Source organism: Olea europaea, chromosome 19 (genome assembly GCF_002742605.1).
Source record: "Olea europaea var. sylvestris chromosome 19, O_europaea_v1, whole genome shotgun sequence".
Lineage (NCBI taxonomy): Eukaryota > Viridiplantae > Streptophyta > Magnoliopsida > Lamiales > Oleaceae > Olea > Olea europaea.
In genome coordinates, this window is record NC_036255.1 from 13,130,727 (window position 1) to 13,146,471 (window position 15,745).

A 15,745-nucleotide genomic window follows, 5' to 3' on the forward strand; every position below is an offset into this window, starting at 1 on the left:
CTTAGGCTCAAGTGCATTTAATGTTATGACCATTAGTAGTTCTAGGCTTGACATGTAAGACTAGGCTTGACTTGCTGATTGAATTGGGCCACCCATGCAGTGAGTTGTCACATCACCCACTTACTATAAGATCTTGTACAAGGATCTTCCTTAAGATGCCTCTACCTTCCTCGCCTCGTTCATGGGGGCTTGGCCCTTCATTGGGGTCATGGGGGTTCGGCCATATTGCTAGTAGAATGATGTGGAGTGTCGGCCTAAGTTCTCATGCTATGCAGCTGCAATTTGTCAATGCTTAGAGCCTTATTGGAAGAGGTGTAGCAGGTAATAATATCACACGAGGACAAACGAAAGGACAGTAAAATATGTTTATCCAGAAAGAGAAATAAAAATAAAGAGATGCCTGCCAATGCCATTGTACAAAAATTCAGCAAATCAGAAACAAAAGGTTGGGATGGAGAGTGAAATTTGAGGGAAGGATGACGTTTTTTCTTTAAAGTGTAGCAATAAAGAATGAGAGAGAAATAGAAAAAGGGTGCAACAAAAACCATAAAAGTATCAAGGAGTCACTTTCAAGAGAAAGCATTTTGGAGGATCTTTCCTTATTCTTAGAAAAACATTGTACTAATAAATTTTGAGTCGAGTTGAGTTACGATGAGTTCTTGTTCACTGATCCTTGTTCAAGGGTTCTTTTAGGACAGAGAAGTGTTAAGGCAATTCTCTTTTCTCTACTGAGATCAAGAAAACGGAAGTTTTGCAGGAAATTTTGGGTGCTTGTAACTGGAATGATTGTCAGTTCTTTGCAGTACTTAGTATAGATTACTGTTAGATTAATCTAGTATGAAAAGCTGTGTAAAGTGAGAAGAATAAATATGGGTTAGGCTAAATTTTTGCATTGATAAAATTTGTAAGATAATGGTAGCAACTTTTGGCATTCAGATTTGTCAGTTGCAGTCTTGCGGAAATAGCACAGCAAAAGATTACCGTAAATAAAAAGCTGGAACAGCAGGGAAAAAAGCACAAGAACAAGGTTCTGAGTCTGGATCATCCTCCTCATCTTTATAATCAGAACCAGACCGAAACCCAAACCCAAAACAAGGTCCAAGGAGTTGAAGAAGAGTCCCAAAAGACGCAACTGGCGGCATCCCATGAATACCATCAACATTTATATCAATCCCAAGAACTTTTCCAACAGCATCAGCGAATCTACAGTGGAAGATTAGACACTCAGTTGCAGCAGCCGCCGCTCAAGAAACGATTGTCAAGTGTGGAACATGCAAGATTGCGAGAGAAAATGGGAGAGAGTACTCATCGTCATCAAGCACCGTCGAGATTAAGCCTGAGGAACAGGGGGGGCGAGATACTGGAAGTCGAAGGAGGTCACGTCATGAGGTCCATTGGTCGAAAAGACAGGCACAGCAAAGTCTGCACCTCCAAAGGCCCAAGGGACCGCCGTGTTCGCCTAGCTGCACCCACTGCAATTCAGTTCTATGACGTCCTGGACCGCCTTGGCTATGATCGTCCGAGCAAGGCGGTGGATTGGCTCATCAAAAAAGCCAAGGCATCCATCGATGAGCTCGCACACCTGCCTGCCTGGAATCCCACCACTGATTCTGCTGCAAATGTAAATTTTGAGCAAGAAGAAGCCCAAAAACAACTGGAGGAAAATCAGCGGCTGCGTGCTAATTTTTTGCCTCCATCAGTGGACTTCGATGATATTGCTGACACTGTCATGTCGTTTTTTCCAATGAGTGGTTCAGTTGAGGCAAGCTCCTCAGCTATGCATTTTCAGAGCATCCCAACTTCGGATTTGATATCAAGAACCAGTAGTCACAGCCAAGATCTGAGGCTCCCTTTACAGTCTTTTCAAGATCCAATTCTGCTCCACCACCACCACAACGAACAACCTCACCAGTATCAAATCCCCAGCCACCACACCGAACAAACCCATGTTCAAGCACAAGCACAAGCACCAGTCCGATTCACCGAAACCACTCCACTTCCACTAGGGTTTGATGACAACATAGGCAGGTCTGAACACTATCAGCAGCCTAGTTGGAATAACAGTGGAAATGCCTCAAGCGGGAGCGGTGGAGAAGCTGGATTCTTGTTCGATTTTCCGCCAGCTGCCCAGTTATTAGGCCAAAACCAGTTCTTTTCTCAGAGGGGACCCCTTCAGTCCAGTAATACACCTTCTTTTCGTACTTGGATGTATTCGCCTGCAATAACCATCGCCACCAGTGATCATAGTCAGCAGTACCATCCAGAGATTGTGCCAATTTATCGAACATCAATATCTGGGGTTGGATTTACTTCAGGAATAGGCACGTTCTCTGGATTTCACTTTCCTGCACGAATTCAAGGTGATGAAGAGGAGCATGATCGTTATCCTGAAAAACCATCCTTTGCTTCTTCTGACTCTCGCCATTGATTTTAGCTCACAAAACTGGAAACTCTCTCTGCTTCATTACCAGGTAATAATATTCTCAAGGCCCATTATTTGTACAAAGTGTGTTTACAAATTTGGTTGACAAATAAGTGTTGGCAAAATCCAGATCATTGATTTCCAATGATTTAAAAAAACTGTTTTTGAAATGATTGGTGTAGGTATTACTTTGTTAACCAACTTTGTACATATAGCACATCTCATTTTCAATTTTGTTGAGTTATATCTCATCTTGTTTCAATTATATATGTTCTTTGATGATATATGTTGCTATATGTAACTTAACTTGCAGGGCTTTATCCATTTCTCAGTACCATGGAGAGAAATTCAGTGATTTAGTTTCAGGTTTTTCGATCCCAGGTTTGTTAATCTGTGTATGTTGTTAATGTTTTCATGTTTGAATGAGCTATTAGCGTTGTTTCAAGATACATTCAGATTTTCTTCTGTTTTTCGTTAATATTTATGTATTCATATGCAATCTTCATGACGTCCAAACTCCATTTATTTTTTAATACCTTAGCAAGGCCACAATCTTTTAATGGGCGGCGTTGAGATTAAATTTATACATTTTTTAAGGAGTTCATAAAAAAAGTATGAATGGAACCATTTACTTATTTTAGTATTTAAAGCACCTACATAGGGCGTTGATTCTAACTATCCCGATAAAACTAGCAATTGCTTCCAATCACATATGTTCGCATAGACAAGATCATTTGATTACCCAGTAGAACATTGATCACCCGTCATGCATACATGGACTACCATGTTACCACCGTATTGGATCGCTTCACCATGTTAGTGTCACATAGACAACCATATCACGCCGTTGCATCATACTTTTCAATTCTTGAAACTTTTAGGGATTTTCAACTTCTTGCGACGACAAGTACTTCTGAAGTGCCCCTCTAAAACGTTCAATCAAGAGTTGTGTTTAATTATGAGTGAAGGAAGTGAAATGGTTTATAAGCAAGTCTATCTTTGGGCTCACCTATGCAAGTTTTAATTTTGACCTACACATAATAGAATTAGATATAAGCATTTTTTAGTTATGAATGATATGAACAAAAAATCAATTGTGACAAACATCCATAAAAATGATTGGCGCTTTGTAACTTGGCCATCCATTCATGATCCCCAACCAGAAATTTCTGGGCTTCGCAAGAACCTCCAAGTCTGGCAGAAAACTATATTTCACATTTAATAAACCAGAAAATCGTTAAAAACACAAGATTTGGCTTCTATTGAGATGGTGACAATTGCTTGATGATTACAGATTTTTGAGATTACACGAAATTTTGGAGATTCCTAAGGCCTATCATTAAACAAAGATATCATGTCCAAACACGAAACAACATAGTATAACATTTATTCTTCGTTAGAAATAAAAATTTAGTTAAAAATAAACTTTCAAGCTTAGCCAAACATATATCAATGAAATGTAGACAGAACATACTATTGGGGAACAAGCAATTTTCTCTAGAAACTTCATATGCACACTCCAAACAACTTACAACCCTCAAGTCCAAGTTCATAGTTTAATTACGTAATCACTGAATATATTTTTTCACAAAGGAATAAGATATTAGATCAAACTTATTGGATTTTGTTTCTTTCAGTCGGACGAACTTGCTACTCGAGATTTGCATCGGGGGAAGCTTGCTTCATAATAGTTTGGCTAGAATTTTTTCTTGCATGAGTAGGATCCTTTCCATTGGACAAATGTGGTTTAACTGAAACAATGATGTTCGTTTTGGCTAAGTTCGTAGTTTTACTGGTCTTTTGCTTGCTGCCGACTTTCTTTGGCATGGTAGAACTCACTTCGACCCGTTTCTCCCATGGACGGACAGCTATCCATCGCTCCTTCCAGCTCCACCCGCAGTTGTCTTTGCTAAGGTCATAATAAGTTTGACCAAGGTACTGGCTCGAATTCGCCCTCCACTGCAAGAAATTTACTGAGTCATTGCCAATTGAAAGTGCAATGTAATGGAAATCACAATTGATAATTGTAATAAATCTTCTTTTAAGATGACGAGCCTGATGAGAAAAGGCGTATGCCATGGCTCGCTCCCTTCTGGCTGCTGCTTCTTCTCGCTGCTGTATCCTGTTGAGAATTTCTTCCATGGTTTCAGAGCCACCACACCATTCTACCTGTTCGGAAAATTCAGAATTTAATGTCCTTTGCAGACAGAACAACTTAGGCACTAAAATCTTGAATAGAGAATTGTCTCCTCGGGGAAACACATTCCAATCTCTCTTGAATTTACTCGGGGAAAATATTGCTACAAAGTCAAATTCTCCATTAGGTTGGAGCATTTTTCTGAGAAAATAAATACTTTCCATGGTCGGAGCAGGTTTTACGGGAAGCTCATTCCTACTTTTCTCTACACTATACTTTAGCAATATACTTTAATTCCTTTTCTTTCTTTTTTTTCTTTTTTAAAATTTAGGCATTTACGAGTTAACTGATGTGACAACATGGGCTGATTTACTTATCCGGCTTGTTAAAACTCAGCACTTTCAAATTGTACAAAATTACATAACATTGTTTGGAAGTTGACAATACCTCTACTTCATGGAGTTTTGCCTCAAGTTTCAACTGATTCTCAAGTTTCTTTTGCTTCATCCGGCCTTCAGTAACCATGGAAATCCAGCGAGATCTAATCTCTGCTTGAATTTTGCTCCAAAAATGTATATGACTCAAAGCAGATGATGTTTGGTTTTTAACAGCAATGCCATCTACGACATCTTGAATTCTACCTATTCCTTTCAAACGAGGCAGACGTTTTCTTGCCTGCAATAACGACAAATAGAGTATAGGGTATGATAAGAAGTTATAATTTTTCTAGTTGCAGATCGAGGCTTATCTAATCTGCCAGAAGAGAGGGTTGATGTAGAGGAATATATAGGCAGTGAAACCAAGATTCAACAATTAAACATGTATAAAACATGATAGAAAGCTCTGCAGCAAAAAAAGGAACAATCTTGGGAGTAATTATCGATTTTTTTGACATTTACTTACAATGTATGCTTTGAAGGCCTTCTGAATTTGCCTGGCAGCATCGTCCTCAGTCAGTTGCTTATTCTTCGTTGAAATGCCATTGGCAAGATTTCCAGGCACTTCAGCAGAATGATTTTTCCCCTTGCAGCCATTTGATTTTTTGGGTGCACTCTGCACCAATTCGTACAAGACCATACGGAGAGGGAATAAATTTATCTAACTCTGTAGATTATATATACAAAGAAGAGAGAGGATACATTTGAAAGAGGTAAAAGTTAAGTACATCAAACCAGAAGTAAAAAGCATAAGTTATTGTTCTGCAAGTATGAACTCGACATGGATAATTCATTCACTTTTTCACGGTGGTCTGTCAAAGAAAGATTTGAGTATTTTGTCGAAACCAAGCCAAGTTCACTTCTATGAGAAAACATTGTGACTATACTATTCGTAAAGGAGTATAGATATTAGTTAATAATTGATGTTATAATCGAAGAGTAGTATATCTGTGTAAAGCTGTGAAGATATCTGCTAGTCATAAAACATAAAGATCAGCAATAAGTTTTAGTTCGGATATAAGAAGGCACAAAACCATTTATTCGAAAGAAAACTAACCTCCACTTGCTCTTTTTTAGTTTCCTTCCGTCGCTTTAGGCAAATCTTTTTCTTAAGCCAATCATTCCAACCCATTTCTATTTCTCTAAAAGCTGAGTGACAGTATGGAATATGGAGCCTAGCATATACCTAACACAAAAATTTTCGTACAGTTTATTTTCCTTAAAAGTTCACAAGAAAAAGGAAAAATAACATTAACATTAACATCCACATCTTGGACTGAGAGCAAAACATATGAATGCAATGCATGTGGTATCTCTTTACTAGACAAAAACGAAATTTCCCAATGGCCGGCCTGCTTGGACATCTCTCATTCTGCTGTCTGCTTATCTTATTTCATTTGCATTTGGTCTTCCCTTTAAACTTGTCCCTTGATTCCAATCAGCTCATCTCGGAAACACAAACTTGCCAATCCAATAGATCAATATCAAACAAATGGTCTTATGCAAGATAAGATTCGTAACAATTCGCATCTTCAAATCACATGATTATTACGAATTTAAAACCAGTACTGCCTGAATCCTGACATGTCACATCTTAGAGGGACAAAACATTCTGAGACAAATTACTATAAAAATACAAAACAAGACAAGCACTTGAAAAAGAAATTAACAGCAAATATCAATATACACAAAATTCCATCTTTTCAGTAAAAAGAATGTGGGAATACGTACCTGGGAATAGCCAAAAAAGATGTTGGTTCATGCAATGGTGTGCCTGTGGAGAAGCTTTGGTGCGGGTAAATGGCAAAATGTGGTGGGTTGTATAATGACCTGCGACCAATATATTAAAGAATAGGCAAAAATGTTTTATTTTTTGCTGTATAAGTTTCGACTTGGAAATGACAATCCAACTAAATAGAAGGTAGGGTGTTAAATTTGAATTTTTGAAAGCTCAACAGTCAACAGCACATGAAGGTGTGGTGTGGGTTTGTTTTCAAAACCTTTACTACGGGCATTTCTAATGGTGATTTAAAATAGAGATTTAGATCTTTAAGGTGACCGAAAACCTCTCTAATGGAGACATGCAAAGGCGATGCAAATTGCATTTTTCGGCATTTTATTTTTACATCCATGAGAAGCAAAGAGTGAATTTAGATCAACCCATTAAAACAGAATTTGGATTTAGATCCACCACGATGCAAAAGTAGTTTTAAAAATATCATTGTACTCTCAATTTTACACCACCACCATTAGATATGCTCTGCTGGCTTTTGAAATGAATTTGTATAGACTTTGAATTAAAGAAAGAGAAAAAATTGTTTTCACGTAAGTACATAATTATGGAGTAGGGTTGTCTGTGGGGTTTGAAACGACAGAAAAAAAGACAGAAAAAAAAAATTTAAGCCAAAAATTTGGTACATGTGGGGTTTGAGTTTGCAGTAACAGAGTAAAGAAAAAGTTCAACAGAAAATCTTTGGTCCCGGCGGGGCTCGAACCCGCGACCTTCGGCTCATAAGACCAACGCTCTAACCAACTGAGCTACGGGACCTTTGTATTTTAGTGATTTAAATAACCCATAAAATATATGTATGATGTATATCACTATCGTATTAAAGATGTAATAAAATATCAAATCTTATTTCTTTTCTTTAAATTAAATATAATATCTATTTTAAAATAATAATTCTCAAATTCAATCTAAACATATATTTAAAAAATTTTCAAAATGTCTATTTGAATATTTAAAATCAGTCTTTTTATGATGTAAATATCTAAATTAAAATTAAAAAATCATAAGCTTATAATCGGCCAAATCAAATTTTATCATGCATGGACTGAAATTAGCTGTAAAAAGCTTAACCTATCAAACTGTACTATGAGATACCTAAAGAATAAGCTTAGACAAAAAAAAAAAAAAAAAAAAAGGGTATTCAACGTTCTTTTTATCTTCGAACAAAATTATCAATAATTGAATTTCATAATGTGTCTGTGTTTACTTACGAGTTTGTTCGTCAAAATCCCGCAAGCCTACGGGTTCGTTATACAAGTAATAATCGTGATGAGAGAGTTATCGTCTTACAGGAAATAAGGATCAATTTTAGTATATTTGATATATTTAAATTCGTGTTTGTAACTAAAAGACGATCGAAGGAATGGCTAAATAATTTTTATAACTAAAACTTGTGAAAACAATTAAAATTGGTTTAAAAGTTCAAATGTTTGCACGTATTAGATTTCTGACGCCACTGATCAATTCTTAGTTCTAATTTTCAACCAGTAATAATTATCTCAATTCATGCAATTGTGAAGATTGATAATTCCACTATTATTTATTATTCTTTCCCCAGATATGATAAACATATGGTTACCACGAGACGATCATATTCTTAGTCCGAATTCATATAGCAAACATGCATTGACATTTAGGATTATCACATATGATCGCACACGCCACAAATATTATTCCTAATATTTATTTTCTGTGTATCCCAATAATAGTGTTCTACTTATCGTGAGTTTTTCAACACTACGAATAAACAACTTATTGTCCTAATAGTACGCAAACATTAAAATAATATAAATAGGCATATTAATGGAATCACAATGCAAGATTTAACACAAAATACAAAGTCTTGAATTACAAACTAATAATTAAACAATTTTGTCATTCATCCAATACATGAAAATATTTAGCCTAACATCACGTTGGAATTAAACACACAAAAGTGGAAGGAAATCACAAAAAAACGACGGGAAGTGATTAAATTCCAAATTCTTTCTTCAACTGCTTTTGGTTCGTCTTCGTCCTAGAGGCTGCCTCTCCAATTTTATGCGTAAATATATAGCCTTACTCAAAAGCAGCAGTCTGATCTCTTCCTTTTTTTTTTTTTTTTTGGTCCAGCTGCCACCGCCAACGTGCGTATGTATAATAATTCTCAACAATATAGGCAGCCACAAATTCCCTTTCCTCCTTGGTTTTCTGTACGTCAAGTTAATAATAATGCCCCCCTCCCCCCCCCCAACCCCACCCCAAAACTCTGTTCCTCTTATCAGTATGTGTGTATATATGTTTTTGAAATTAGCTGCCCAATTTTATTAACACAAGAACTCCAATATGTCCCAATTGCAGCAGCCAACTCTATTTATATAAAATCTCTAAAGTTAACTCCACTAAAAGGGCTTCAATGTTTTGTCTTCTACCCCCATTGGCATCCACTGTTGTATATATATCCTTTTTTATCAACCACAGCAACCCTTCCTTTTTATCCAATTAAAGGTCCGATTAATGGTGCAAATAGGTACCAATTCAAGTTCCAACCTCGGCCCAATTCCTTGCGTAAAATAGGATTCCAATTGGCTAATGAATTTGAATCCAATTTTAAGTTCAAAACTTAGGCCCATTTAATTTATTATTTTCTTCATGACCTCCACTTTCAAAGTATAAAATTTGATCTCTAAACTTTGCATCAAATAGCCAATTAATCTTTCATTCTTTTCAAAATTCTTCAAACGAGTCTATCACTAAAAACACAAAGAAAATTACCCTAAGTTAAATAGAAATTAATAATTTGACGATGTAAAAGTTTAATAATGTGATATAAATAAATACACAATTGCACTTATCAGAGTTCATGCTTTATTCATAAAACAATGAACTCACCATATAATCTTTAAACTGTGAGCATCAATTGAAGCGATTCAACTAGCAATACAACTCGAGAATTTTCCATGTTTTTGCAGTCATATGATTCACGTTCAGAGAAGGGAGAACACCATGGCTTCAACTTCTTTTGTTTTCATCTATTTTTAGCTTAGCAAACTTGATACTTAATTTCTCATCTCTACTCCACTTCCTTATTTGTGGTTGCAAATTTGTACATCTCTCAATATCTTGCTGTCTCTTTCGATCATCCGTTAGTGTTTCTTGGTCCACACCACACCATTTTGCGAAGGATTCTGTGTCATTTTTGTAAGCCGTTCTTTATCATTTAACACTTGTACATCATTAGATTCCTCTATTATCGTTAGATGCTCTTATTCATTGATTATTTCTATGACATCTTGAATTTTCTCGAACTTCGCTACTTTGTTGTGCATTCTCTTTTAATTTGTCATTTATTTCCTTTGAATCTAGCAATTTAACCCTCTATGGTGTCTATCAAACATATGCTTCTTCAAACACCTTTTCTAAGTCTAGTAGTTTCTCCCCCTGTAGAGTTCACCCCGAAAACTCTTCATGGACCATGATGTCCTCTTCTGAGTCATAAACTCAATCATCTTCACAATTCATTTGTTTAGGTATGACCACTACTAATGATGATTCATCCTTTAAACTGAATTAAATTTCTTTTCTCGAACCTGCTCAATTATTGCTGGGGTTGCCTCGGTGTCCCATTTTTCTTCACTATTATATTTCTCTTGCTTATTGGAGGTTGCTACATTTCCTTCTACTGGATCATTTTTAAACCAACAATCTCAAGCATTATAATCTTGTTTTCCACATACAAAACATGAGCCATTAGTTCGTTGATATTCCTTAAACAGCTAGTCTCTTTTATCACAATTTTGTTAATCTCCCCTTGTCTGATAGCCTCCATCACATTTATTTTCTTTATTATTTCATTGACTTCTTCTTTTATAGCTAAATAACGCTTCTTCATCTTCTTTCTTTATTGAGACACCTAAAGTTTGTCTAGTCAATGTTTCTTGATAGGCCAACAAATTCTCGAGATTGACCAATGAAGGTTGTTATTGCCAACCTTGTATTACAGTAATAAAACTTCTAAATTCGAGTATCAAACAATGCATGATTATTCTTCTCATTCTAGAATTCGAAATCTTACTCGAAAAATCTAATTTTGAAATTTCGAGACAATTAAATTTAACTTTATTAAAATATTGACTTCTGTAAACACTCTTTGAGTGTTCAAGAGTAGCTCGTTTTCCAACAATTGCAACCTCAAATCATTTTTCTTCGAGAATAGTGAGGCTAAAGTTTTCTGTGCTTCCTTTGGTGCATTCTTGCCCCTTATGTGCTCCAACAATTTTTCTTCGATTATCGTTTTATAATGAATAAAGCCTTACCCATTTTGATTCCTCACTTCTTTAGAGCTCCAACTTCCTCTAATGGCATCACATCACTTTCGCCAATAACTTTCCCCAAGTCTTGCCCTTGGAGATATGACTCCATACAAGTTTGTTATGTGGTGTAAGTCTAATTACTGAGCTTCTTTACTTTGCCTACTGCTTGTAGATTGCTAATCGTGACTTGACTTACCTCCTCGTAATCAAGCAAATTTTACAAAAGCTTCACAATATTCTTTTGTGCGTGAGCTCAAGAACCTCAAAAATCTGTCCTCGACCATCTAGCTTTGATACTAAATTGTTAAGTTTAAACTCCAAAAGAAAATGATTTTATTGATATAAAATCACTTACACAATTTGAGACAAACACACTACTAATAATACTCAACGGAACAGTAATTACTCTTACGTATCTCAGCACACTTTCTCTCATCATTCATGTGCATCCACAATCCACACAACACCTTGTATTTATAGGTGTTAATGGCGATGGTGGATGGTTCTACTGTGATGGTGGTGAAGTTACAATCCTAATTCTAGATACATTCATAAATGGTGGTGATAGTAATTGGATTCTTCGAACATCTTCTAGGCATGGATGCATTCTAGATTTTTCCATTACATCAATAACGAAAGTCACTTGCTGCTCCTTGATTCTTCGAGTATGGCGGTGTGCAATTGTCAAGCAATTGGTTTCTTCTAGATCCTTCAGCTATGGTAGTGGAGAGAAATATATTTAGAGGCTTCTAGCAACGTCTAATTCTTCTTAAAATGTTGGTGATGATTTTTTCACAAATTGGGTTGGATTTTTTTTGTGAAATATATTTTTTCCTTTATTACACGCACTTTTATTGGAAAAATATTTTTTTTATTCACACACTTATTTAAAAAATATTTTTTCTTTTGTTCACACATCTGTATTGAAAAAATATTGTGTTCTTTAATTCTTTTGATTTTTTATCTTGTTTCCATCTTTATGGTATTTTTAAGGTTTGGCATACATCCTTATTAATATTATTAGATTCTTTTCATAAGTTTTGTATTACTGAAATGTAGAATAATTGTGTAGTTATAGTTATTGTATTTATTTTCTTTATATTCGTTAATTGAATAAAATAACACATTCCTCTGCCAATTAATTCTGTCTTTTATCTTATTATTTATTTACGATCATATATTTGAAGTGATATCAAAGCTATTGGTTGGGATTTCTTTGAGGTTTTTGTGTATTGAAGGCAAACATAAAGTATGAAATTTTGTTCTTGGATCGCAATACAAGATTCTTGTTGTGGCAAATGAAGATACGATATGTATTCGTGCAGATGGATTTGGATGATGCGTTGTTGGGATTTGATAAAATGTCCACAACTTGAACGATGGAGGAGAAATAACGAAAGGATCAAAAGGCACTTTCACAGATTCATCTTTATCTCTCTAACAATATTTTTCATGACGTCTTGAGGGAGAAAATGAATATTACATTGTGGTTGACTTTGGATAAATTGTGCATGACTAAAAGTCTGAAAAGCAAATTGCATCTAAAGTAGAAGTTGTATTCTCATCGCATGGCAAAATGCAAATCTTTGGAAAATCATCTAACTGTATTCAAGGAGATCATCGCTGACTTGAAGAATTTATAAGTAAAGTATGATGAAGAAGTTTTGGTCTTAATCCTTTTGTATTCATTGTTCGCTTTGTTTAGAGACACGATCTTATATGAAGATGCGTATGATGCCTTGTTTTCAAAAGAGAATATAAAGCATCTGGTTGGATCTGAGACCAGAGACGGAGAAGGCCTTGTTGTTCATGATGATCGGAGAATAGGTAAGTCGATGTCAAATTTCAGTAATCATGTTTGTTATAATTTCAAGAAGGACACATTAAGAGAGATTGCGACAAATTGCAGAACAAAAAGTAATTTGATTGCAAATCAAGGGAAGAAATGAAATACTTTAGACAAGACCAACATAGTCGAGAACTATTTGAGTGATGAAGATATTTTAACTATTTTTGATATGGAATCCAAACTTGATGAGGAGTGAATTTTGGTTATAGCTTGTGAATTCCATATGTGTCCCAATAGTAATTTTCTTGAAACATACGAAATGGTGACACAAGGTGTCATTGTCATGATTAACAATGAACCTTATCGAGTGATTGGTATTGGTAGAGTTGGATTGAAATTGGTGGATGGAACGAGTAAAACACTTGATCTAGTTCGACAAATTCCAAACTCGAGAAGAATCTCAATTTGTTAAGTACTCGTGATTCAAAAGGGCGCACGTTCTGTGGAGGAGGTAAAATCTTGAAGGTTTGGAAGTGTGTTCATGTTGTACTAGAGAAACAAAAGAAGTCCCAGTTATATACATTGTAATTCGAGCAAAATTTGTGAAAAAAAAAGGCAGCACAGATTTAGTGCAGTGGTGGATTTTCAATGTGGTACTGTACCTTTGGGATTTCGTTCAAGGTCTATATTGAAGAATACGACTCAGTCAAGTTTGAAAGATATTGGTATTTCTACTTAGCCACCGTTACCTATGATTTCATCGTATTCAACTACTAGAGATAGACCCATTGGAGATAGGTATGTGGATGTTGATTCGATTGCACATATTTTTAACATTTTTGAAGATGTTGAGAGGGGCCTTCTATGAAAGCATTGGAAGTTAATTCTACTACAGTGTGTGCTTTGACACTATTTCATATTTCTAATTCTTTGTGAATTTTGGAAAAATATGGTGTTTGAGCTCATGTATCTGTAGTGGATATCGTGGAAGATGATGAGTATTTTAGTGTTGGAAAAAGTTTAGTTCTTGTTGAAGAGTTCAAAATTTTTGTTGCAGTCAGATATAATTTTTCATGTGGAGAAATTTTGGAGTTTCGTTCATTGCATCGAAATTTGTATCAAGATGGAGATTGTTGGATTTTTCGACCCAAATTAGGTTGAATTTTTTTAGGGAAAATATTTGTCCCTCATTACACCCCCTTTTATTGGAAAAGTATATTTCCTTTATTCCACGCGTTTTTGTTGGAAAAATATTATTTATTTCATTCCATGTGATTTTTTATCTTGTTTCCATCTTTGTAGTATTTTTTGGGTTTGCCTTGCACATCTATAAATATTATATTCTTTTCACAAATTTTGTGTTACTGAAATATAGAATTATTGTGTATATACAATTATTGTATTTATTTTCTCCATATTCGTCAATTGGATAAAATATGTCGTTTCTTTGCCAATTAATTCTTTACCTTTTATCTTGTTGTTTGTTTACGATCATATACACTATATCGTGTAATATACATTACCTCCATCAATTTTATTTTCCAACAGTTTTTACCCAAAAGTGTGAAGAGGTATTTTTTTCCTATTTTGTAATCAGCACTCATTTTGTTGGTAAACTACTGGGATAGTTTAGTATTACTTCCGTGCTCTCATGGAATGAATTTTGTGTTTTTGGGAGTTCAAAGTTTGAATCGGTGAAAAAATGGAATTTGAAGGAATCATGTGGTTGGTATGGATAGCAATGAGGCTGAGGTCTTCAAGAATTTGAAGTGTTAAACAAATTTCTTTTTGTTAAACCACATGACCCTCACCCTGCTTTAAGATTCATTGACAAAACTTAGCAACAATGGGAAAAGATCTATACTTACAAGTGATGGGGCTGGGTTCTGAGTTTGCGTTATCATTCTATGGTGTATTTTTTCCTTTTAAGATTCAGTTACGACTGTTTAATGCAATGGCAAATGTGTAGTATATTCTTGATCTTGAACACACCACGGACAAAGTTTTTCTGAAGGTCGGTATATGAAAATTTGTCTGAGGCTGCTTGTTGCTGATGGTGGCATATATTCAACAGAGGGGTTATTCCACTCACCTACAGCATTAGGAAGAAAAACAGCACTTACTGATCTACCAAAATCCTGGATGTTCCAGCGAATACAAAACAGACATTTGATAATGTTATCCGATCATTGAATTTCAAGATAAGGAAAAGAAAGTTGTTTTGAGAAACCTACCTATCTCACATGAAAGATGATACCATTATCGCATTGCCATTTTGTCCTGATTAACCAACTTCCAACTCATTTTCAGTGATATCTCGAGCTACATTGTACGCTTTAGATTTGATTAAATCAAGAATTAGTCGCCTTTTGAAAATACATTCATGATGGCCCTTCTTATTCATGTTTATTCTAGTTTACTCTTGTATATATTTCAAGAAGATTTTGATTTTCTGCAACCCTGTTTTGGGATGTTCACTCCTAGTCATTCTTGTACGAAAAATGTGAGGTATTTTGTCTTTCATATGTGGAACTTGGAATGCTTAATGAAGGGAACATTATAGACAATGTGTGGTCTCAGTTTCTCACTTGAAGGTAGATGAAGATATTACTTAGAGAAGCTGGTTTTTATAAATTATAATGAATTAATTTTAACGCACAGATTATATTTGAAAAAAATTGTCCTGCGTGACTAATGGTTGTCAATTCTGATGACGAGGGTGGTTTAACAATTGCCCAGGGATGGCAAAAAAAAAAAAAAAGAAACCTCGTCTGTCTCGATTCCGCGGTGCCCTTTACTAAACACGTGTTTACGTGTTGTTAATGTTCTTGATGTTAGTTAAGCACAGTTCAGAAGAAAAAGAGTGGGAAAATCGAAAG

General features: G+C 35.3%; 2 protein-coding genes and 1 non-coding gene across 5 annotated transcripts; 1 reads left to right on the forward strand and 2 right to left on the reverse strand.

The window, feature by feature from the left end:
• Positions 1 to 542: 542 nt before the first annotated feature.
• Positions 543 to 2,867, forward strand: LOC111368886 (transcription factor TCP4-like). The gene is made up of 2 exons (XM_022990376.1): positions 543 to 2,471; positions 2,736 to 2,867. Exon 1 carries the CDS (start codon positions 1,292 to 1,294, stop codon positions 2,426 to 2,428), a length of 1,137 nt encoding a protein of 378 aa, XP_022846144.1. The 5' UTR covers positions 543 to 1,291; the 3' UTR covers positions 2,429 to 2,471; positions 2,736 to 2,867.
• A 930-nt stretch (positions 2,868 to 3,797) lies between these two features.
• Positions 3,798 to 7,053, reverse strand: LOC111368887 (protein IQ-DOMAIN 1). 3 transcript variants are annotated; one of them, XM_022990380.1, is made up of 7 exons: positions 6,728 to 7,053; positions 6,318 to 6,457; positions 6,054 to 6,182; positions 5,463 to 5,612; positions 5,007 to 5,234; positions 4,478 to 4,591; positions 3,798 to 4,381 (listed from the first exon to the last, which is right to left on the reverse strand). In XM_022990380.1, exons 3-7 carry the CDS (start codon positions 6,126 to 6,128, stop codon positions 4,073 to 4,075), a joined length of 876 nt encoding a protein of 291 aa, XP_022846148.1. In that variant the 5' UTR covers positions 6,129 to 6,182; positions 6,318 to 6,457; positions 6,728 to 7,053; the 3' UTR covers positions 3,798 to 4,072. The 3 variants fall into 3 exon arrangements, with proteins under 3 accessions (XP_022846148.1, XP_022846146.1, XP_022846147.1); XM_022990378.1 differs by lacking the exon at positions 6,318 to 6,457 and having other exon boundaries at positions 6,728 to 7,052; XM_022990379.1 differs by lacking the exon at positions 6,728 to 7,053 and having other exon boundaries at positions 6,318 to 6,689.
• A 417-nt stretch (positions 7,054 to 7,470) lies between these two features.
• TRNAI-UAU lies at positions 7,471 to 7,544 on the reverse strand. The gene has a single exon. It is a non-coding gene; the product is annotated as a tRNA-Ile (tRNA).
• Positions 7,545 to 15,745: the final 8,201 nt, after the last annotated feature.

Coding starts and splice junctions, on each gene's coding strand:
- LOC111368886 (XM_022990376.1), top strand. CDS start 1,292: ATGGGAGAGAGTACTCATCGTCATCAAGCACCGTCGAGATTAAGCCTG.
- LOC111368887 (XM_022990380.1), bottom strand. CDS start 6,128: ATGGGTTGGAATGATTGGCTTAAGAAAAAGATTTGCCTAAAGCGACGG. Junction 4,592..5,006: donor CAAAACTCCATGAAGTAGAG/GTATTGTCAACT, acceptor TTTTCCGAACAG/GTAGAATGGTGTGGTGGCTC. Junction 4,382..4,477: donor CATACGCCTTTTCTCATCAG/GCTCGTCATCTT, acceptor AATTTCTTGCAG/TGGAGGGCGAATTCGAGCCA.